Source organism: Lampetra fluviatilis, chromosome 27 (genome assembly GCF_964198595.1).
Source record: "Lampetra fluviatilis chromosome 27, kcLamFluv1.1, whole genome shotgun sequence".
Lineage (NCBI taxonomy): Eukaryota > Metazoa > Chordata > Hyperoartia > Petromyzontiformes > Petromyzontidae > Lampetra > Lampetra fluviatilis.
Window position 1 is genome coordinate 5,295,112 of NC_136301.1, and position 24,885 is coordinate 5,319,996.

At 51.7% G+C, this 24,885-nt stretch overlaps 1 protein-coding gene across 1 annotated transcript; it reads left to right on the forward strand.

Annotated features, from left to right (window-relative positions):
- Positions 1-888: 888 nt before the first annotated feature.
- On the forward strand, positions 889-19,471 carry LOC144942533 (E3 ubiquitin-protein ligase TRIM62-like). Its single transcript, XM_078869393.1, has 11 exons — positions 889-970; positions 3,921-4,098; positions 6,450-6,545; positions 9,208-9,429; positions 10,011-10,033; positions 10,929-11,065; positions 12,289-12,432; positions 13,401-13,477; positions 15,106-15,261; positions 15,915-16,130; positions 18,722-19,471. The coding sequence occupies exons 2-11, from the start codon at positions 3,955-3,957 to the stop codon at positions 19,394-19,396; spliced, it is 1,890 nt and encodes a 629-aa protein (XP_078725519.1). The 5' UTR covers positions 889-970; positions 3,921-3,954; the 3' UTR covers positions 19,397-19,471.
- The last annotated feature ends 5,414 nt before the right edge of the window (positions 19,472-24,885 follow it).

Here is a 24,885-nt window from a genome sequence, read left to right on the forward strand (position 1 = left end):
TCTTTCGGTAAAGTCACGTAGAAGGGAAATAATAAAATAATACAAATAAAACATAATAAAATAATTCTCACGACGTTTCGGCCACAACGCAAGCAGCCGTCCTCAGGTGAAGAACAGGTCTGTCGGAAAGACAGCGTCCGAATGAAAACCACCAAGCTTGGCAACGTATATTTCCTCCACTAACCCAGCTTAAATATACGCTGCCAAGCTTGGTGGTGTTCATTCGGACGCTGTCTTTCCGACAGACCTGTTCTTCACCCGAGGACGGCTGCTTGCGTTGTGGCCGATACGTCGTGAGAATTGTATTTTATATATTTTTTTTCCCTTCTACGTGATTTTACCGAAAGAACCAAAGATAATGGATCCTTGCAGTCACGAAAACTTCAAATCTAGAAATAAGCCACTTTGTTAAACTATCATTTGTGATAGCGAGGTCGTTTCAAAAAATATAGCTATACAGCTCAGTGGCCATTCTTACCTGGTATAATAAAACTTGTTTGAGTTAATAGCGCCTAACGCCCCCCCACCCCGCCCCCTCTATTAGGGTTCTGTCGTTAAACTTGGAGGTGTCGCCTCCACCCAGAACTTCGCTGCTCTTTTCCACCTACGCGCCCTTCTTAAACACCCTGCCCTAGGTGGGTTTTAATTTTAAAACAATTTTGTTTAGCTGCAGGACGTTTCTGACATTTGCTGGATTTTGGCAGTGGCCGTGAGCCGTCCGCCATGATTGTCACGTGGGAGGAGCGTGCGTGTGTGCGTGTAGGGGGGGGGGAGGTCCGTGTACCCACCCCTCCCACACCATCCCTCACGCCCAACACACCTACACACAAAGCGCCCTTAAGAGGGTGACACTCTCTGTCGCTCTGTGATCACACGTGGCCATTACTCTCGTGGCATTCCGAGCGTGCGCTGCTTCATTCCTGCCAGAGCGGTCCGCAATCGAAGATTCTTTTTTTTTTGCCCGACAGCGGTAAGTGTATTTTATTATTCTATATCTATCTATATATGTGCGTGTGTATATATATAAGAAATTCTAGATTTGAAGCTTTCGTGACTGCAAGGATTCATATTCTTAGTTTTTTTCGGTAAAGTCACGTAGGTAAAAAAATAAAATTTATAGATTTTTATTTTATTTTTATTTTACTTTTATTAATTTAAAATTTTTACCTACGTGACTTTACCGATAAAACCTAAGAATATATATAAGCAACTTGGACGTTACCTAAAAGTGACTGTGCGTCTGTCTGTACCAGCCAGCAAGAAAAAAGTTGTTTTGTTTCTTCTTAGATCGAGCTCTATCATTCTCACGCCTCGCTCTTGCCGTCTGAAACTTACCTCGATTTATCGCGTAGTCTCCGTATCTATTTCTGTATTCTACTCTTTTTTAGGGTTTATCAAGCGCCCTTTCCAGAGAGCTTTACAGTTCCTCCGTCTCCTCTATCAGAATCAGAATCTTTTATTTAGACTGGACGAAGTCCGATCAGCTGTGAGTCTCTATTTTTCACAGATGTACAGTCGGGGGCACAGGGGTCAGAAAGTTACAGCGGAAAACAATACAGTACCAATTTTATCGACCACCCCCCGCCGGATAAATGATGGGCTGAATCAGGATTTTATCTCGCAACCTTTCCCGACTGCGAGCCGCTCCCTCCACAAATGAGCCACCTGGCGGCTTACAGCGATAATCATCGATAAGGATTGTTTACGGATCGACGGCTCTAGTGGTAGTGCCTTACGCCGATATTCCGCGGGCAAGCGACGGCGAGGTGAGGTGCTTGGAATGACACCGGGCGAAAGGAGGGAGCGGATCGCATGAATATGAGCAGTGGTTTCAGGAACGAAACAGGTGGACTTCTCCAAAACAATATGTCTGTCGCCTGATGAAGCTCATTGTAATTGCTGGCGAAACGTCGTACTCAGTGTACATGTTGTGGCTTGGCTCTCCAACACACCGGTGTTGCTGTACTAGCGACGAATTGGCCACGTTCTGTTTACGTGACAAACCGTACTAGTTGGCTGTGTCGGGTGGTGGCTGGTTTAACGACACATTTAAATATTTACGCGATCGAACCCGAAAAAAACCTGTATCATGAGTGGTTCTCAACATTATTTGTTTTGGGCTTCTGGTGCGCGTTGTTGAATTTGATTTTCCACCGAGTGTACCCGCCTAGCTTGACCCAACGTGACCCTGAGCAGTACGTGTTACGAACAATTAACAGCAATATTTTAACCAATTGTCCATTTCGCGAGGTATATCCCAACTGGCTGCTCGTAAGTGCAAGCGAATACAAAAAACAAATTCAATGGACTCTCTGCCGTGCGTGGCGTAATTTGTTTGCGCTCACTGCTTACTCTTTGCAAACCACCTAGTTTAAAATCAACGAATTTAGAAAGGTATCGGTACATCTTTCTACGTTACCGAGTGGATTTAATGTTTTCAATCTAGATTTGAAGTTTTCGTAATGTTGGCTTCGACACGGAATGTTTTTTATTATTATCGCGGTTATTTTACAACGGCAGATTCGTACGCGGTTACGATTCATCAATTCAACCGGCGACTCTCACGCCCGATTATAATGTCGCCTACGTTCATAAATCACCTCGCCGCTAGCCTGCCACGCGGCACCCCCAGGGCGTACGCGTTATAGGCCCGACCGGGGCTGAAAACCCGCACTGGGCTCGAGAACGCGACGGCGAAAGATCGTGGACGCGATCTTGATTTGAAGTTTTCGTGACTTGCAGGGATTCCATACTCTTTGGTTCTTTCGGTAAAGTCACGTGACTTTACCGAATCTTTTTAATTTAGACTGGACCAAGTCCGATCAGCTGTGAATCTCTATTTTTCACAGATGAACAGTCGGGGGCACTGGGATCAGAAAGTTACAACGGAAAACAAAACAGTACTCATTTTATCGACCACCCCCTCCCCCGGATAAATGATGGGCTGAATTCGGATTTGAACTCGCAACCTTTCCGACGGCGCAGGAGACGTCGTCGCCTCCGAGGGTCGATCGACGTCCGTGCGATCGACGCTCACGAACCATCGGCGGCCCAAAAGGGGGGCGGCGGTGGGGGTGGGGTAGAGGTAATCGCACGAGGGCTCGAGGGGAGCGACGTCCATCGTGGAGATGGAGCGGTGGGGGATCGGCTCGCGCGTTGCGGGGATGCCGGCAGGGAGCGAGGTTTTGTGAGAGTTGTCGACGGCTCGGGGGGGAGGCGTTCATCCAGCTTCGGAGAGATCGCGGCTGCTGCTGCTGCAGCTGCGGCTTCTGCTGCTGCTTGATGGTGGTAGCTGATCGAGGCAGTGTTGATGAGGTGGTGAGGTTGATTTTTGTTGGGGTGGATTTTGTGGGTTTTATGATTCTCGCTAACGTGGCCATGTGAGGCTTTTCAAGGTGAACGTTCGCGAGTTAGCTTGGGGCGGACTTCGTCTTCATCGTGGCGGCGATGATGATGATGATAATGATGACGATGATCCTGATGAAGATGATGAGAATGACATGTTGATGATAATGATGACGATGATCACGGTGAAGATGACGATGATGACATGTTGATGCTCACGATAATAATGATTACGATGACGATGCTGACAATGATGATGATAATGATGATGACGATGATGACGATGATCATAATGATAATGACAATGATGACGATGGTGAGAACGATGATGACGACGACGATTATAACGATGACGACGATGATGACGACGACGAGAACGACGATGATGACGACGATGACGATGTTGACGACGACGATGATAACGATGACGATGACGACGATGATGAGAACGATGATGATGACGACGATGATAACGATTACGACGATGATGACGACGACGAGAACGATGACAACGACGACGACGACGAAGAAGAACCACGCCAACAATAACAACGACTGTCTCCGCCCCGCATTAGGCGCGTGAGTCGCGGCAGCCGTCTGGACCCGGCCATGCCTCTGTGCGAGGTGCACAACGAGGAGCTGCTGCTCTTCTGCCAGGAGGACCGCGAGTTCGTCTGCCCCTCGTGCACCACCTCCGCGTCGCACGCCAAGCACAGCTACATCAGCGCCACGCAGCTCCTGCAGCAGCGCAAGGCACGTTGCGCTCGCGTCTCGTGCCGATGATTGCAGACACGCGCTCGCCCCCCCCCCCTCCCCACGTGGGATGTGCGTGCGGGTGGCCTTTCTCCTATAACGCGGCGGTAGACGTCGAGATGCGAACGCGGAAACGTCGTGATTTTTATTTTTTTTCTAGATTTGAAGCTTTCGTGACTGCAAGGATTCATACTCTTAGTTTCTTTCGGTAAAGTCACGTAGGTAAAAAATGAAATTAAAATTAATAAAAAAAAACCAATAAAATCACGACGTTTCGGAGGCAACACAAGCTTCCGTCTTCAGGTGAAACTGTCACAGCAAACTTGATACAGATTTGTGTGTGGAGGTCGCTCAATCTCCTCCTCCTGTGCCCACCGCAGTCTGGAACTCTCCCCCCCCCCACGCACTCTCCTATCTCTCCCCTCTCATCCCACTTTGCTCCCCTCCACGCACTCTCCTACCTCTCCCCTCTCATCCCACTTTGCTCCCAACCACGAACTCTCCTACCTCTCCCCTCTCATCTCACTCTACTCCCCTCCACGCACTCTCCTACCTCTCCCCTCTCATCTCACTCTACTCCCCTCCACGAACTCTCCTACCTCTCCCCTCTCATCTCACTCTACTCCCCTCCACGAACTCTCCTACCTCTCCCCTCTCATCTCACTACACTCCCCTCCACGAACTCTCCTACCTCTCCCCTCTCATCTCACTCTACTCCCCTCCACGAACTCTCCTACCTCTCCCCTCTCATCTCACTCTACTCCCCTCCACGAACTCTCCTACCTCTCCCCTCTCATCTCACTCTACTCCCCTCCACGAACTCTCCTACCTCTCCCCTCTCATCTCACTCTACTCCCCTCCACGAACTCTCCTACCTCTCCCCTTTCATTCCACTTTGCTCCCAACCACGAACTCTCCTACCTCTCCCCTCTCATCTCACTCTACTCCCCTCCACGCACTCTCCTACCTCTCCCCTTTCATTCCACTTTGCTCCCAACCACGAACTCTCCTACCTCTCCCCTCTCATCTCACTCTACTCCCCTCCACGCACTCTCCTACCTCTCCCCTCTCATCCCACTTTGCTCCCAACCACGAACTCTCCTACCTCTCCCCTCTCATCTCGCTCCCCTCCACGAACTCTCCTACCTCTCCCCTCTCATCCCACTCTGCTCCCCTCCACGCACTCTCCTACCTCTCCCCTCTCATCCCACTCTGCTCCCCTCCACGCACTCTCCTACCTCTCCCCTCTCATCCCACTCTGCTCCCCTCCACGCACTCTCCTACCTCTCCCCTCTCATCCCACTCTGCTCCCCTCCACGCACTCTCCTACCTCTCCCCTCTCATCCCACTTTGCTCCCCTCCACGCACTCTCCTACCTCTCCCCTCTCATCTCACTCCACTCCCCTCCACGCACTCTCCTACCTCTCCCCTCTCATCCCACTCTGCTCCCCTCCACGCACTCTCCTACCTCTCCCCTCTCATCTCACTCCACTCCCCTCCACGCACTCTCCTACCTCTCCCCTCTCATCCCACTCTGCTCCCCTCCACGCACTCTCCTACCTCTCCCCTCTCATCCCACTCTGCTCCCCTCCACGAACTCTCCTACCTCTCCCCTTTCATCCCACTTTGCTCCCCTCCACGCACTCTCCTACCTCTCCCCTCTCATCCCACTTTGCTCCCCTCCACGCACTCTCCTACCTCTCCCCTCTCATCCCACTCTGCTCCCCTCCACGAACTCTCCTACCTCTCCCCTTTCATCTCACTTTGCTCCCCTCCACGCACTCTCCTACCTCTCCCCTCTCATCTCACTTTGCTCCCCTCCACGCACTCTCCTACCTCTCCCCTCTCATCCCACTCTGCTCCCCTCCACGAACTCTCCTACCTCTCCCCTTTCATCTCACTTTGCTCCCCTCCACGCACTCTCCTACCTCTCCCCTCTCATCTCACTTTGCTCCCAACCACGCACTCTCCTACCTCTCCCCTCTCATCCCACTTTGCTCCCCTCCACGCAACCCTTATATCTCTCCCCTCTCATCATCCCATCTTGCCGTACTGCCGGAAATGACTGGCAGTATGGCACGTGGATTGAATCCATCTGACGGAGTTTTTGAGTGTCCCCCCCTCGTATAACGTGGAGGGTTTTCTCTCTTTCTCTCTCTCTCTAAGTTCCATTTCCTACCTACGAGGACAGCTCACAGCGATGATCGTGCTGGAGAAGAGCAAACGACGATGATGATGATGACGATGACAGCGGCGATGAGTACGCGAGCATTTGAGACGGCTGCAATGGTGACGACGTATGGGACGTTGCAGATATTGACGATGGCGGTGGCGGTGACGGTTGTGTGCAGGGGCATATTGCCAAGAGTTTGGAAGGATTGCAGGAGAGAACAAAATCCATCGATGACCACCAGAAGGACTCCGAGGCGAGGAAGCGAATCATCGTGGTGAGTGTGCACACAACAAACCCGCACTGCATCCTCATCGCCGTGGCCAGTCCGACGGTCATGACATCGGCCGTGGTCTATCCACTGCTGGGTGATGAAGGCCGATGTGTGTGTGTGTGTCGTAGACCCTCATCCACCTGCTTGACACGGCCAAATATGCAAAGTGGTCACGTGAAACAAACACACCGATGTATTAGAATTATTATTATTATTATTGCTCCAGCACGCCACTGTGATGGAGATTAATCGACACACGCATGGAACAATTAAGGGCACCACGGACGTGTCACTGGCAGTTGCAACCAGAACCTCCGATTGGCACGGTTCGCTACGTACGTGCGGTGCGAAAGGAGTTCAACGGACGTGCCTACAGTTTCATCAGGTGATTGGCAGAATTGTTAAAGGCCCCCAAAACTGGAGGAGCTTTAACACGGAGGCTGTCGCGACCAACATTATCTGGCTGTCGCCTGATGATGCTGGTTGTAATTACCGGCGAAACGTCGTACTCGAATTGTAAATGTTGTGGTTCACTCTGCAACACACCGGTTAGTGCTGAACTCGTAACGAATTGGCACGTAAATTTTGATTTAAAGCTTTCGTGACTGCAGGGATTCATATTCTTGGTTCTTTCGGTAAAGTCACGTAGAAGGGAAATAATAAAATAATATGAATATAAAACAATAAAAATTCTCACGACGTTTCGACTGCAACACATTGTTTGCGTGACAAACCTGACTAATTGGCTGTGTCGGGTGGTGGCGGTTTCAACGACACAATTATACGCACGCGATTTACCCCCAAAACCTCTATTATGGACCGGATGAGATAGCCACATTGCTGGCAACCAGCAGCGAAACGTCGTAACCCGCTTGTTAAATGTGAGTGGATCGCTGTCCGGCGCACCGGGGGTGCTGAATCATTAAAGATTGGGCGCGTTCGTTCACGTGACGACCGTATTGATTTGTGTGTGCCGGACGGAGGAGGCTCTATGACACACCACTGCCTTGGTACACACGAGGCAGTATGGCCCAAACATTTGTGATGAATCGCTACGTCCGAAAATTGCATGTATTTCCCTGCCACGGCTCTGGCGGTCTCCCCAGCTAATTCTGATAACACTGGTCAACACACTTTTTCTGGCATAAGGTATTCCAACGGTTTCAAGGTAATTTTGGGGTGCTGATTCACATCAGGTTTTTGAGATATCAAATATTGCATTTTCAATAAAAACTGCAGAAGAAAAATATTAAATAAATGTGGATATCTACATAAAATGATATTATAAACACACTATCCTAAAAATACAGCACCATATTTTAACACTAAAGCAGCCACTGACTCGCAACAACTTGCAATCATAAGTGACAGAGTTAATTTCGGGTTAAATCAATGAAAATGGGGTATGCCGATAGCATAGAAATGATGTGATAGAGCAAATCTGAGATCAGATTTGGAATCAGCATCCTGAAATTAAAAGTCCAGGCCAGAATTTGTTTTTTGTTGACCAGTGTAATGCATCTCACCGCGATTCAATGGGAACATTTGCAGAACTCGTTCCATGTTATGGTCCGTGTGTCATCGCCGTCGACTACGCAATGACTGAAAACGTGACTCTCGCACCGCTGCGGTGATAAGGCCCTTCGTGCGAGTGAAATGTGTAAGCTCAGCTGCAACTGCAGTATTCATTAAAAAAGAAAATTTTTTACACAACCATCGTGCGTGGGTGGTACACATGTATTAACGGATACATTAAAACTGTCAGTTCAACCACGCGTAATTTTACACACTTTGATTCAAAATTATCATTAATTTCAGTGCACGCCGCCTCTCAGGACGAGCTTTGCCCACAAATGAATTAGTATTCCGCTAGAATTCTTGGCCGGTGAACACACCGCGAGTGACTCATCGCCGGGGCTCACGGCAGACGCGCAGCCCCCCGCAAATGTATTTCTCGTGCCACTTCTGGCAGAAGCAGCAACAGCAACAACAATGTGCCCGAGACAAAGAGCACATTTGAGAGGGTGTTTTGACGAGAGGCTTTGAAAGAGACGGTGGGCATAGGAGCCACACAACAGAGGTGTTTTGAGTTAGATCGCGTAAATATAAATGTGTCGTTAAATCCGCCACCACCCGACACAACCAATTAGTAAGGTTTGTCACGTATACCGAACAATGCCAATTCGTTACTAGTACTGCTGTACTAGTACAACACACCAACAGACTCACACAGAGACCCATAGACTCACACAGAGGCCCGTAGACTCACACAGACACCCAAAGACTCACACACAGGCCCATAGACTCAAACAGAGGCCCATAGACCCACACAGAGACCCATAGACTCACCCAGAGACCCATAGGCTAACACAGATGGTGATGATGGTGGTGGTGATCATGATGGTGATGGTGGAGATGATGCTGATGATGATAATGATGAAGGTGATGATAATCGTGTTGATAATGGTGATGATGATGTTGATAATAATGGTGATGATGATGGTGATGATGATGATGATGGTGGTGGTGGTAATGATAACGACGGTGGTGCTGATAATTGTATTGATGATGATGATGATGGCGGCAATGATGGCGACGATGATCGCGTTGATGATGGTGACGCCGATCGACGATGACGGTGACAATTGTGACGGCGACCGCGCAGAACTTTACGGAGCGGCTCTGCGAAGAGCTCAACAACGGCTACAACGAAATGGAGCAGCTCCTGTCGCAGGACCGCGCGGCCGCTCTTGAGCTGGCGCACGCGGAGATGCAGCAGGCCCTGCAGCGGATCGAGCTGCAGCAGCTGGAGCTGCTGGCGCAGGAGACGGGAATCATCGAGGCGCAGCAGCGTTGGACAAGCGTGGAGCAGGGGGCGTCCCACGAGGTGAGACGGGGGGGGGGGGGGGTGGGTGGGTGGCCGGGCAGACTCCACGCGCTCCCCCCTCTCCTCACTCTCAATTCTCTCTGCTCCACTTCCAAGCACTCTCCTCTCTCTCTCTCTTCTCTCTCCCACTTCTCTCTGCTCCACTCTCTCTTCCCTCTGCTCCACTCCACGAACTCTCCTCTCTCTCTCTCTGCTCCACTCCACGCACTCTCCTACCTCTACCCCCCTCTCACTTCACTCCCTCCTGAATATGGAGCCTGGAGGCTCGGTGAGATGTTCATCGGTGGATAAGCGAATTTAATAATAACGAGCGACGCAAGACGAAGCTTAATCATTATAATAATCGTGAGCAACGCAAGACTCGGTTGAGCGTCGGCGTTGTCAGCGTGCGGTCCAGTAAAAACCGCGCAGCTCTCAAAGCGTGCGTCTGCTCCCACGCCAACTTCACCCTCATTGGGCATCATCATCACCGCAGTTGCCACGAAAATCCGATAACGATTGCGGTCGTCACGTGGGGCATGAGGAGGCCGTGTGCACGCGTACCGACGTTGACTAACGACGCTTCGTTTTTTGCTTCGCAGGATGCGGAGGAGATGAGAAAATGGTGAGTGCATGTGCGTGTGTGCACGCGTGTGCAGTGGGGGGGGGGGGGGGGAGCGGTGGTGCAGCGGTTATCACGTGTGAGTCTACGGGTCTCTGTGTGAGTCTATGGGTCTCTGTTTGAGTCTATGGGTGAGTCTATGGGTCTGTGAATGAGTCTATGGGTCTACGTGTTAGTCTATGGGTCTCTGTTTGAGTCTATGGGTGAGTCCATGGGTCTGTGAATTAGTCTATGGGTCTCTGTGTGAGTCTATGGGTCTCCGTGTGAGTCTACGGGTCTCTGTGTGAGTCTATGGGTCTCTGTTTGAGTCTATGGGTGAGTCCATGGGTCTGTGAATTAGTCTATGGGTCTCTGTGTGAGTCTATGGGTCTCCGTGTGAGTCTATGGGTCTCTGTTTGAGTCTATGGGTCTCTGTTTGAGTCTATGGGTGAATCCATGGGTCTGGGAATGAGTCTATGGGTCTCTGTGTGAGTCTATGGGTCTCCGTGTGAGTCTATGGTTCTCTGTTTGAGTCTATGGGTGAATCCATGGGTCTGTGAATGAGTCTATGGGTCTCTGTGTGAGTCTATGGGTCTCTGTTTGAGTCTATGGGTCTCTGTTTGAGTCTATGGGTGAATCCATGGGTCTGGGAATGAGTCTATGGGTCTCTGTGTGAGTCTATGGGTCTCCGTGTGAGTCTATGGTTCTCTGTTTGAGTCTATGGGTGAATCCATGGGTCTGTGAATGAGTCTATGGGTCTCCGTGTGAGCGAGTGCGTAGCTGCGTGTTGTACGCGTGCGGTCGAGTCGCTGGCGGTTTGGTGCCTCCGACACGGCCATTTCGAACCAAGCCCTGGGCCACTTCTAACAACCTCTCTCTCTGCCCCCCCCCCTCCCCCCACCTCCCACCTTGTCGACAGCATCGCGAATCTGGAACAACGGCCGACGTTTAACGGAGACAAAGTTCACGTCGACGAGCGGCGTCTCCAGAATATGCTCGTTGGCGTCAACAACATCCAGAACCAGCTGAAGAGGCTGCTGCCCAGACCCTGGGCTTGTGAGTTCAACACTGGCACGCCCCCACCCCCCCCTCCCCCCCGTTGGCTGGCACGGGAAGGACTCATTCACTCACTGGCACGGGGACGACTCACTCACTCACTGGCACGGGAACGACTCACTCACTGGCACGGGAACGACTCACTCACTCGCTGTCGCGGAGACGACTCACTCACTCACTGGCACGGGGACGACTCACTCACTGGCACGGGAACGACTCACTCACTGGCACGGGAACGACTCACTCACTCACTGGCACGGGAACGACTCACTCACTAGCACGGGAACGACTCACTCACTCGCTGTCACGGAGACGACTCACTCACTCACTGGCACGGGGACGACTCACTCACTGGCACGGGAACGACTCACTCACTGGCACGGGAACGACTCACTCACTCACTGGCACGGGAACAGCTCACTCACTCACTGGCACGGGAACGACTCATTCACTCACTCACTGGCATGGGAACGACTCACTCACTGGCACGGGAACGACTCACTTACCCACTGGCACGAGAACGACTCACTCACTCACCGGAACGGGGACGACTCACTCACTCACTTGCACGGGGACGACTCACTCACTCACTGGCACGGGAACGACTCACTTACCCACTGGCACGGGAACGACTCACTCACTCACTGGCACGGGAACGACTCACTCACTGGCACGGGACGACTCACTCACTCGCTGGCACTACTCACTCATTACCCACTGCGAGAAACCCAGCAGGCGGTGACAACAACGAACTCACAGCCACAACTTGATTTTAATGATATTTTATATATATACATAAACTGTACATAATAGTTTTATTGTATCTTGTGTATGTGTGTCATGGCGTGACGATGGCGCTTCGGGTGGCACATTTGTGTCAGGAAGGCAACCACCATGCGCTTGAACAACACAAATAATAACTTCTCTGACTTGAGACGGCTTGGTCGAGCAGTGGATAGATCATGGCTGCTGCTGCTGCTGCTGATGATCACGACGATGGTGACACACGCGTGCCTGCACGTGCGCATACCTACCGTGCGTGTACCTTAACGTGCACGTGGCCTTGCACAAGCGCCGTGGTGACCCCACGGGCCACTTAGTGGCGAATGGAGGTTGTTGTTGTTGTTGTTGTGGTGGAGGCTAGTCATGTTCAGAGCCATCCGGGGTGGAGGGGAGGTCAATCTCACTCTGTCTTCGCACACGTGCGTACGTGGGATCTCCAGACGCGAGCAACTTGACGCTCGATCCGGACACGGCCAACGTCGACCTCGTGCTGTCCAGCGACCTCCTCACGGTGTCCAACCGCAGATCGACGGCGTCCGTGTCCGACTGCTTGTTCACATCGCCGACCCCCACGCCCGTTGAGGGTGAGTGCGTCACGGTGGCGAGGAGATGTTAACTACCTCGCCTGGTGTGCAGGAGGTCGTGGGTTCGATCCCGACCCTGACGGTGCCTGTTCTAACATTTGGAATTTGCATGCCTCTCTCTCTCTCATCATCATCATCACGGTGGCTAGGAGATGTTAACTGTCTCGCCTGGTGTGCAGGAGGTCGTGGGTTCGATCCTGAAACCTGACGGTGCCTGCTCTAACATTTGGAATTTGCATGTCTCTCTCTCATCATCATCATCATCATCATGATCAGTGGCTAGGAGATGTTAACTACCTCGCCTGGTGTGCAGGAGGTCGTGGGTTCGATCCCGAAACCTGACGCCTCCTATATATATGTATTTTGCGTGTTCTCTCTCTCTCTTACTACGTGGTCGCATGGAGTTTTCTCCAGGTCCTCCAGTGTGAAATTCGTTTAACATACATACATACATACAGTGTGCCCTTTGGGTCATTGACCTTTTGCCCCATTAAAAAAATACACTGCCACGGTGACCTTGCAATCGTACGTATTTAAGATGCAGAGATAAAATTATGCAAAAAAATTACCGTTCGCATTTGCCGCACCAGCCGGTACCAATAAACCATTTTTGAGCGACAGCGTGAAGGGCTAACTGAAAGCGATAATCAATTAGCCGTAGTCCACCTATCTGTCTGTCTCACCATCACCACGTAAGACAAAGGTATCCCGCAGAGCCTAAACAGACTGTTGGGGCAAGTGCTGTTAGCGAGAAGCACCATCACCACCACCACCACCACCCACTTACACCAGCACCAGCACCACCACCACCCACTTACACCACCACCAGCACCAGCACCACCACCACCCACTTACACCACCACCAGCACCAGCACCACCACCACCCACTTACACCACCACCAGTACCAGCACCACCTTGGCTTCGCTCACGTTTTGCGTGATGTGCCTGCGCGTCTCTGCGTGTGCAGATAATCCGCATCGCTTCGACATGGCCTTCAATGTCCTCTGCAAGCAGAGATTCAGCAGCGGCACGCATTACTTTGAGGTGTGTATTCCCGTGCACAACCATCAACGGGAGTGTTCTTCACTCATCTTCATCAGGGGGGGGGTGGGGTGGGGTGGGGGAAGACATTTTCGCCGATGCGACATCAGATCAGTGTGAGGGCCGCCACACGTTTGAAACCGCTTGGGGGGGTCTGACAGTAGCACAACGATGATGGTGATGACGATGGGTGGTGGTGGTGGTGTTGCCACACTTTGTGGGTTTGGTCGGTGGGGCCCTGCACGGCAGGGGCCTCACTAAAGATCACCAGCGGGCGTCAGTAGCCCGTGAGGTCTTGCAGTGACGAACGTTGCCCTACGCGGCTGCAGTGGTGTAACAACTCAAATTATAAACTGAACTAGAAATCTTAATTTAGGAGCTTTCGTGACTGCAGGAATTATTCTTTGGTTCTTTTCGGTTAAGTCACGTCTAAAAATAAAATAATAAATTAAAATAACATATTACGACGTTTCGATTGCTTGTGTTGCAATCGAAACGTCGTAATATGTTATTTTAATTTATTATTTTATTTTTAGACGTGACTTAACCGAAAATGAACTAGAAATATGATTTCGATTTAAAGCTTTCGTGACTGCAGGGATTCATCGTCTTGGTTCTTTCGGTAAAGTCACGTAGAATGGAAATAATACAATAATAAAAAGAAACCATAATAATATAATGTTTTATTTTAATTTTTTAATTATTTCCATTCTACGTTACTTTATAGAAATATGATAATAGGGTTTCCCCTTTTTTGTGGCAACAAAACAGCTGTGTTAAGTTGTTAAAACACCAAACTGAAACCTTTTGCAAGGAATCATGTCTACATTAACCACAATACTTGTGTTCAGAATGCAAACCAAAAACATTCTGATAATATATGCATTTTCTTGGTTCTTTCGGTAAAGTCACGTAGAAGGGAAATAATAAAATAATAAATAATAAAACATAATAAAATAATAGAAGATGTATCCCTGCAGTCACGAAAGCTTTAAATCGAAATATATGCATTGTCTTTGAAACTGATTGGTCCACACTAGAGACAGATTTCTTTTGAGCCTCGTCTCCAACGGTGTTAGACCAGAGGACGCCAAAAGGCGTAGAGTTTGAAAGACAAAGGCGGCCGGGCGTGGTGCTGGCCACCCACCCCCTCGTGCGCAGTGCCAGCCTCCATATGTGCTGCTACTCGCTAACAGCACTTGCCCTAAAGTCTTTTCGGCAATACTAGGAATGGGGGATTTTTGTCTTTGTGCTGGGAGTCTATCCCCTCTCTCCGGACCCCTGTCCTCAGCACGTGTGTGCCGTGCCGTGTGTGCCGTGTGGTGTGTGTGTGTGCCGTGTGTGTGTGCCGTGTGGTGTGTGTGTGGTGTGTGTGTGTGGTGTGTGCCGTGTGTGTGTGGTGTGTGTGGTGTGCCGTGTTATGTGTGTGTAACCGTGTGTGTGGTGTGCGGTGTGTGCGGTGTGTGTGTACCGTGTGTGGTGTGTGTGTGGTGTGTGTGTGTGGTGTGGTGTGTGTGTGCCGTGTGTGTTGTGTGTGTGTGCCGTGTGTGTGTGGTGTGTGGTGTGTGCCGTGTGTGTGGTGTGTGTGTAACCGTGTGTGTGGTGTGTGCCGTGTGTGTGTGTGTGTACAGGTGTCTGTGCGGAACAAGGAGGCGTGGACGGTCGGAGTGGTGAGCGAAGGCTTCAAGCGGAAGGGCACGGGCCTCGACACCCTCATCGGCAAGAACCCGCACTCGTGGGCCCTCGTGGCGACGCACGGGAACCTGCATGCCTGGCACAACAACAAGGTACGGAGACGTCTGGGCGCTCTCGTGACGGAACTGCCGCTTAGTGGCGAATGGGTGGCGTGGCGAGATGTTAGCTTCTTCTCCTGGTGTGCTGGGAGGTCGTCGGATCCATCCCGACCCTGACGCCTGCTGTAACATGTGGAGTTTGCATGGTCGCGTGGATTTCGCTCAGGGTCCTACATGGAATTTGCGGTGTCTCTCTCTCTCTCTCACCGTGGTCGCGTGGATTTTTGTCTCGTGGTCCTCCGGGTCCCCCCCCCCTCCCCTCTACATTTCGGAGTCGAGGTCACGCGTCCAGGGTGTTTGGACGCGATGCATTTCCACGCGACGATAAGCCACCTTCGTTGGGCGGTCATTTGTGTGTGGGCCAGGTCGCCTCTGACAAAGAGCTACATAGCTCAGTGGGCCTTTCCTAGTTTAAAAACAAAAACAAGTTATTCATCGTTTTATAGTCGGTGTATGCATGTGTACCGCGGACACTCTGCTCACTAGCCGGCGGAGACAGGCTCGCGCTCCAGTCCATTTATTTCAACCTCCTCCGTCGCACACAACTGCGCCCAAGAGGAGGTGACGCGTAATCGGAAAAAAACCCAAATAACAATGCGACTAACGGAGTCACCCGTACCGACCGACCGACCGACCGATGCGTGCAGGCCGAGCAGCTGAAAGACTGCAAGCGTTTCGAGCGGCTGGGCATCCTGCTGCGGTACGACGACGGGCAGCTGTCGTTCTACAACGCCGACACCAACGTGGCTCTCTACACGTTCAACGCCGCCTTCTCCGGGACCCTGGCCGTCGCGCTCAACACCCGCGGCGTCGTGCGGGGGAAGAACACGCAGCCGCTGTCGCTGTGTCCGCTGCGCTTGGAGGTGAGCGCCTCGGCCCCGACAAATAGGATCGGTCGATTGTTCGATCGCTCTGCTCTGATAATTGGTTCTTTACCCTTTTATTTGGCAACAAAACTGACACCTTTTGTTTACAAGGAGCCATGTTTGCATTGACCACAATACATGCGGTGCGCCTTTTGGCGTCATCTGGTCCAACCCATATGAGACTAGGCTCTAAGGAAAGCTGTCTCGGGTGTGGATCAATCAACTTTAAGGACAGTGCACATTATCAGAGTTATGTTCTTTTGTTTGTATTATGACTGCAGGTATTGCGGTCTATGCAAACATGACTCCTTGTAAAAAGGTGTCAGTTTTGTTGCCAGATAGAAGGGTAAAGAACCAATTATCATATTTTTACTGGCAAATGAGGTTCCCATAGTGTAGACGCTCTGCTCTGCTCACCTGGTCACGCGCGTGCACGCGCAGACGGGGCACCCATTTGTGCTTTATGCAACAAACAAAAAAAGCCACCAGTTCCTGAAGAACTGCACTGTGATATTGTATCGATGGTCATCATGGAATTGTATTTCGAGCGACTGGCAGGCGGCGGGGATGCAGCGATAGACGAGTGTGGATGCCTTTCGTCATTATTCGGACTCATCGGCACGGTGTAAGTCACCGATGCTCACTGCTTCCACTGTATAGCCAAATATGTGGAAGTCGCCACATCCGCACTGTTGGGGCCCATTAGCATGGCTAATACCGTCAATCGTCACATCTGTAAATTAATATTAAAAAAAGCATCATAACCAAAATTGTGATTCTGTTGTGGAACACAAGTAGGGGTGGAAATCACGGCAGACGTGCCGCTGGTGGAAATTTACGTCGCTAATCAAGGAGCGGGATGGAGCCATGGTGCAGTGGTTAGGCTACGTGGCCTGAGTTCGATTCCCGGCCACGGCTAGCGTGAGTGATGAGCAATGTCTGACATTGGATCAGCTTTAGATAATTACAGTAATCCCCCACCACACAAGGACAGATGGACAACCAGACGAAGAACCAGACGGACAATCAGACGAACAATCAGACGAACAATCAGACGGACAACCAGACAGACAAACAGACGGAGAACCAGACGGAGAACCGGACGGACGGACAAACAAACATACGGACAAGAGCTCATGCATTTTAAAGGTTTCAACCTTTGCTGCAAAGCAGCAGAGCCCACGGCAACACAAATTAAAGCATTCCCGTTTGGATTAATTATTGGTGCCAACATCCCCGGTCTCGTGTGACAACGTAGCGTCTCCTGGGAGGTTGGAGCAGCGCACCTGGAACAGGCTGTCGTTTGGTGCTAAACAAGCCCATGCGCCCTGCGGTATTGATTGAGCCGCTCGGCACAGGGTGGTGGGTTTGGGAGATGGAGGAGGGGAGGGGGGGGCTTTGGGAGGCATTTGGACAACGATCGTAAATCTCTCAACACTGGACACTGTCGAGAAACGAAAATGCGTTTCATATTAAATTCGAGATCGACGAGTGGGCTGCTTGCCGAGCCGAACGCGTGCGTTGGTTCAACACCGACGCACGCAAGCCCTGGCCTTTTTTTTTTGCTCTCACCAATATTGGGGTTTGTTTCGAAAGCTTTCCAATCGAGAGTAAAAAAATCTCCATAATCTGTCATTTGTAACGCGCACAGTTTCGGTTCGCTCTCGGAGAGAGAGAGATAAAGCAAAGGGTTGAAAATAAAAACAAAAAAACGAAATGATGAACGAAGCAAAGTGCCGACTACACCGAGTATCTTCTTGTTTCCTCTGATCGTAAAACAAAAGAAGAGAGAGAAAGAGAGAGAGGGAGAGAGAGACACCGAATGAATCGGCGGCGAGGGAAACCGCAGACGAGCGGGAAAGCCGGCCAACGATTTGCCAAGCTCTGTGGTCCTACATTTCGATGTTTGGCCAATTCCATTAAGGAGTGGTGGAAACGTGGAAGAAAATCTTAAGTACTACGTGAGAGAGGGAGGGATGGGGGATTGGGGGGGGGGAGTACCCACATTTTACCCCACCACATGCAAGCAACCTGTCAATCTGGTGTAGACATTTCTACAACTCGAAGGATAGAGGGGATGGGGGGAGGGGCGGTGGGGGTAGTGGGAGGAAGGGCATTTCAGAAACGTGCACCGGTGTTTCAATTTTCCATGCCGCAATGTCGAACAGACACATTTACTCGCTGTACTGCCATGGAACGTTGAGGGTGCTTCCGAGAATTTGCAACAACACCACAAAAAATGTGCCTCCGGTCTCTGGAGACCACCTGGAGACGATTCCAGGCGCGCGTTGACAATAATGGCGAACAAGTGGAGACTCTTTGACTTCTTGAAGCTATTAACATGACATTTGTTATCATGCTACAGTGTATTATCCGTTCTTTTTCCATTAAAAAAACGATAGTCCCATGTAAGTGTTACCATTTTTTTGAAGCACCCTGTGTGTGTGTGTATATATATATATTTATTTGTCTAGGCATCCAGAGGTTTGGGGGTACCGTTCGGGCCCGCTTTGACCGCGCTCGCTCTCGTCTCTCTCTATAAATCACTCGGTGTCTCTCTCTCTCTGCCCCGCGCCGTCACCGCGCAGATGGAACGCAACGACTCCGGCCAAGGCGACGATGCCCTGAGCGTCGGCTCGGGCCGCGAGCACCACCGACCCAGGACGCTGACGAACGTCATCGGCGACCACTTCCGGGCGGCCCTGTCCTCGCCGCGCTCTGCGCCCGCCTCCCTCGCGTCCACGCCCGACCACTCGCGGGCCTCCCCGACGGACCCGCGTGAGACGTGCTTCCAACTCTGGCTGGGCAAGCAAGCGGCGATGGTCAACAGGGCCGGCCCCTTGTCCGGCTCGCCTGGCGGCGTCGTTAGCGCCGCCGGCGGCGGCGGCGGCGGTGCCGGCTGGGACCCGAAGCGAGCGTCGTGCACCTCCTCCTCCTACTCGTCATGGTCCAGCGAGGTGATGGAGCCTCCGTACGAGGAGTCGTCGTCCGACGACGCGATTTCCATCGACTCGAGGGTCACCACGTCGACGCGGGCTTCCTGGTCCATGTCGGAGATTTTGGCGGCGGCGCGGGAGACCCCCAGCGCGAACGGCCTGCAGGCGACGCGGGCGCTGTCGAGCCTCGACGTGAGACGGAGCAACGAGGTCAGCAGAGGCCGGGGCGGAGAGGGGGGCAGCCCATTTCGAATGAAGACCCTGGACAAGGTGCGCAACGCGCTGCAGCCCAGGCTGAAGTCGGTCAACGGCCAGGTGGTGAAATGAGTCCGGGGCGCCGACGCGGCGGGGGCCAGAGCGTCCACCTAAGGCAGCCCGACAAAGACGATTTAGTCGTTGGGAGGACCGTCGTGGGGGGGAGGGGGAGGAGGCGCGCCATCGTCCCGCTCGAGGTTGACGGGCCGCGGTGTGAGTCGGGGGTTAGTTTGGCTCGTCGACGGTGGGAGAGAGTCGTTGGCGGAAGGACGGGCCGGCATATTGAGTCTCGAGACTCAATGAGGCTAGCACCTCGACGAGCAAAGGAATTGGCCAGATCTACCAAGGTAGCCGGATGAGGCCGGTTAGACTTTACCAGATAGAAATATGACATTTATTATTATTACTACGACTATTTATGAATGTAATTCGTACTTGGCAGCGGTTGTGTTTTAGAAAGCATTGGGGCCTCGTCGTGGGAACGTGAAATTTTCATCGCTGGATTAGGTGCCGCCATATTGCTCGCGGTGAGCGGGGGAGAAGCTTCCGGCTGGACTCACAAGTTGACGGAACGGCCACAATCCTGGGCCTCGGAGAGCGCTGCATCGTTGTTGGCTGGGCACGAGCCCCAGTGGTTCTATCCCAGCGGGCCACCCCGGCGAACACTGCGGGGTGTATTAGCCAATCACAATGCGCTGTCGTCCTCTGCACGGTGACTGTACGTATCACGTGTGCCGCCGTTTCACGTCACGGTCCAAATATTGCCAACATTTTTTTGTGGTAGGCACGCAAGTCCGGTGCAATGCGTCCAATTTTGCCACTTTTTTTAAGACTACCCGCAGAGCACTTAGTTCGGTGAAAATCCCAAAGCCACAATCGCTCCCCTACTGGCAGACTATACCCTCAGATGACGCACAGCTACAACACCTTCACTACGCCCCTTTGCATTATGGGAACGGTGCGAATACCAGACGGACTAAGAGGGCTTTGTTACCACTATTATGTTTTCGTCGGTATCGGAGACACCGCTACGGTTCTGAAGAATACAATTTTTAATCAGAATATTTGGTTATACTGGAGGGATCCGATGATCTGTAAAGCTCTATTTTACAGTTATCCAGTAGGGGCCCGTAAAAAACGTCACAACAGCTAACAGTACATAAACACGACGGTCGTGCAAAGTAAAAGAAAAGAAAACAAATCACCCAAACGCATACTAATACAACTCACCCTTCCCCATCCCACCAGCAAAATCCCACTGAGGTATTCACTTCTTTGTCAGAAACGACCTGTCCACAAATGATAAGCCAACAAAGTGGCTTAACATTTGGCGTCAGTGAGCTTCCTCAAACTCTACATCACGAGCCAGCGGTGGAAAGGCCCCGTTCCCACTGTACGAATGTGGAATTAAAGTCGCTGCTCCAGCCATCGCAGTTGTAGGTAGCCAACTACCGCGTGCGTTGTTTTGTCCGCGATTGTGCCGTATTTTGCCTCTGAAAAAAAATTGGTTTGCTCGACACGATGTCCGACGTTCCGCTCTACGCGCTGGGAAGCTACTTGCAGGAAGAAGCAGCTCCTTCGTTCAGTCAACTCCGTCGGCATTTTCAGCTTCCTGAAAAAGCTCCCAGCGCAAAGCGTTCGGACTGCGTGCCGACCAACGCGTAGCGTACGTTATGTGTGTGTTTGTTCGGATTTACTGCACTATTTGTGAACGCTCTTGCTTCCTGAGCAACGTTGCAAGGGGCTAGTGAAACATTATTATTTCTTAAAATGTACAGCCTGTTCTCCTATAACGCGGTAGTAGCTGCGTTCCTGACGAACACGGGGAAATCTCGTTATCAGAATATATAACATTTAGGAGTAAAGCACATTTTATTTTATTTTTTCGATTTAAAGCTTTCGTGACTGCAGGGATTCATCTTCTTGGTTCTTTCGGTATTATTTTATTACTTCCCTTCTACGTGACTTTACCGAAAGAACCAAGAAGAGTAAAGCACAGTCCGCGATAACACGTGAGATGCGTTCGCAGGCTAAACAAAGACCGAGGTGCGTGAGTAGCATCCAGGATCATCCAGCAGCATCCCGCTTTGTGTGATGCTACGCCGAGGCCGCCGTGCGACCGCACTATTCCTACTCGCGCGACGTCGTTCCATTCACTCTGTCACGTTATATCCACTTCGCATTCGCGTTCTAAAACAAAAATCCCGAATACATTCATAGAATTGTATCCGATTCGCGTTATGAAAACAACACGCGTCACAGGAGAACAGACTATATCAGAGCATATTGTGTGTGTTTTTAAGATTAATCTTTAATATTTACACTTCAAATATATTATGCTGATGTAAAGTCTCTCAACTCACATCAGTTATTTTCACCATGAGCAGCAGCAGGCATGTCTAAGGTGAACTGGACATCTGTGAAAAAGTTTCATAGCTCATCGGATTCCTTCAGTCTGAATAAAGATTTGTGATGCTGAAATTACGAAGGTATTCACGGCAGCGTGAGATTATCTTTCCCGTAGAACCCTGGGTCGTGATAATAAAGGCATGATACAAAAACATCCCAAAAGATCATCAAAATCTTTATTCACCCCGAAGAATTCCGATCGGCTAGGAATCTCTTCACCCACAATATTAACTGCGAATAAAAGTCAGCCATCTTGGGCAGGATATGCCGCGTGTGGGGGTGTGGGTGGGTGGGGGGGGGACGGTTCGCTATGGCTCACGACGACTCGCTTGCGAAGTAGCGACCAAACGAGCGCCACCACCCACCCCCCCCCTCCTGGCCTCCCCAGAACGCGTGCCAGGCCGTAGCCTCGGCTGATTCCGGAGGTGGAGGGGGGGGTCAGCTTCAATCGCTCGCTGTGACATTCACGAGAGGGCGTCGCTTCGTCGCAGGGGGTTCTGTGGCGACGAGCAACCAAAACGAAGATCGCACCGAACAGTCAAGGATCAAAACGCGAAGTCAATTTCAGTTTCCATAGCTGCGGGGCCCACACCCCGTGGCCTTTTGACGACGGGAGATCAAACGGGGATGTTTTGGTCCGTCCAATTATGTCTCTTGATATATATATATATTTTGTATTACTTACCAAAGTCAACACGTGCACTATTTATAAAAGCGCTGAATGAAAATGTTGCAATGTATGTGCATCGTACAATGTCGTTTTACCGTCCCTCGTATAGATATATGGATGGTCTTCATTTGTTCGGCAAGCTTGCTGTGCATGACTAATGATGATTCTAAGCTATTAAACGGTGTTAAGGTAAGGCCCACTGAGCTATTATCGCTCTTCCAGAGGCCTCATACCCACACATGACAGCTCCTCAAAGTCGCGTCTACCGCCATCATCGTCATCATCACGTGTGAATGTAGAGTAGCAGACAAATAATGTCCGCACGTGGAGGGCAAGAGCGGAGAAACCCGGAGAGGAATCCACGCAGCCACCACGGGAAGAGAGAGAACACACCGACTCCAAATGTACAACAGGGTCTGGGATCGAACCCATGCGCTCCTGCGCGCGTTCCAGGCGAGGTGCGATGGCGTCTCACCGATAGAAGGGATGTCGACTTTTTGTCAGCCGGCTCCTGACCAAAGAGATTGTTTGACCATACTTGACCACGCTGGTCAGTGTGGGTGTTGGTAAACGATGTGGGGGGCTGATGGTTGCGGGGGGGGGGAGGCTGGGGCGTCCCCACCATCAGTTCAGTCGGCTTTGAAGTAAAAGTGCAAATATGTGAACAAATGCACCACCGCTCCCTCGGTTTAACCTCAAAGCTATTTTAATCACTGTGAGATGATGATGATGATGGCGGTAGTGGTGATGATGCTGAGGATAGACTTGCTCTGTTAGTCTGTGATTATGCGAATTGTTTAAAGTGTGTATTGTATTCAAACGAAACGTTCTCACAAACTTGAATCTTGTATCGTGTTTATTGTTAATATATCATTTTGTCAGCAAATATTTTCTTCCGTGTGATCTCTTAATTCGTTTGGCGATGGTTTGGGGGGGGGGAGGGTGGGCTTGACTACAGCCATGGGCACTCCTGGTTGGAGTCAAGTCATGGGGCCTCCTGGTTGGGGTCAAGTCATGGGGCCTCCTGGTTAGGGTCAAGTCATGATTGAACGCGTTGATAGTGAATCGCAAAACAATCCAACTGCTCCATGCGCGTTGTTGGAGCAGGGAGATGCGCTGTAGCTGGAACACTCCCCGTAACGTGGCCCTCCGTTGTGTTGTTGGGTTGTTGTTTTGCACGATGTTCGACGTTTCCCTTCCACGTGCCGGGAAGCCGAAGTGAGTTGTGGGCTAGTTAGCACCCTGGATTTTGTGCAATGCAGGGGTCTCCAGTTCACTCTTGCTGCACGGAAATTGAAACACCGGTGCACGTTTCTTAAATGTCCTCCACCCCACCACCCAACCCCCTCTATCCACCGAGTTGTGGCAATGGCCACACCACATTGGCGAGGTCGCTTTGCGTATGCGGTGAGGTCAAATGTGGGCGACTCCCACTTTCTCGAGCGTGGAAGAGCGGCTGAATTCAGCTCGCATCTCCCGGCACTCGGAGCGAAACGTCGGGCGTCGTACCGGACGATGCACGGTTCACAACCGCGAAGGCACGACAACAACAACGACTACAACAAGAACGACGACAACAACGACGAAAACAACAACAACCCACCGACGCATCGAAGTTGTCCCCTCCAAATGTTACCGGGCGAGTTGCAACGCCGTCGCTCGCGAGATCGTCGCGGGGTCCAAACCTGCTGTCTGGCAACGGGCACGCGCACAGCGCACTCGCCCCTGGCTCCACTCGACCCTGGCTGCACTAGGACCTGGGCTCGAATATGGCGTTGGCCCCACGCTGAGCGCTTGCGGGCTGCCCCGTCGAAATGCCACCGATCTCATTGTCAAGTTGGAGGTGAAGGTGGGGCACACATAGTGGAGGGGGTGCGGCGGTGGTGGCGGCGGCGGCGGTGGTGGTGGTGGTGGCAGTGGTGGTGGCGGTGGTGCCGGCGGTGGTGGCGGTGTCACTGCACAGGCGGTGGTGGTGGTGGTGGTGGCGGTGGTGGTGGTGGCGGTGGTGGCGGTGTCACTGCACAGGCGGTGGTGGTGGCGGTGGTGGCGGTGGTGGTGGCGGTGGCGGTGGTGGCGGTGGCGGTGGCGGTGGTGGCGATGTCACTGCACAGGCGGTGGTGGTGGTGGCGGTGGTGGCGGTGGCGGTGGTGGTGGCGGTGATGGCAGTGGTGGTGGTGGCGGTGTCATTGCACAGGCGGCGGCTTGAATCCGCGCCTTGGGGCACCGCGGCGAGCGCCTCTTTGCCGATGGTGACGGTGACATTTGCCAAAGGTAGCAGACGTGCAAGGCGCGACGCCTTTGGTGTTTCGCAGCCATCGTCATCGTCTAATTTGCGAGCGGTTCTAAAATAGAACAGCGCGGAAATGTTCGTTCATTTTTGTTAAATACATGATTGAAATGGCATTTTCTTGCTTTGTGTGTGTGTGTTAGTTTGTTGTCCTTCCCCCGCACCTCCGATTGGCACGGTTGGCTCCGTACGGTG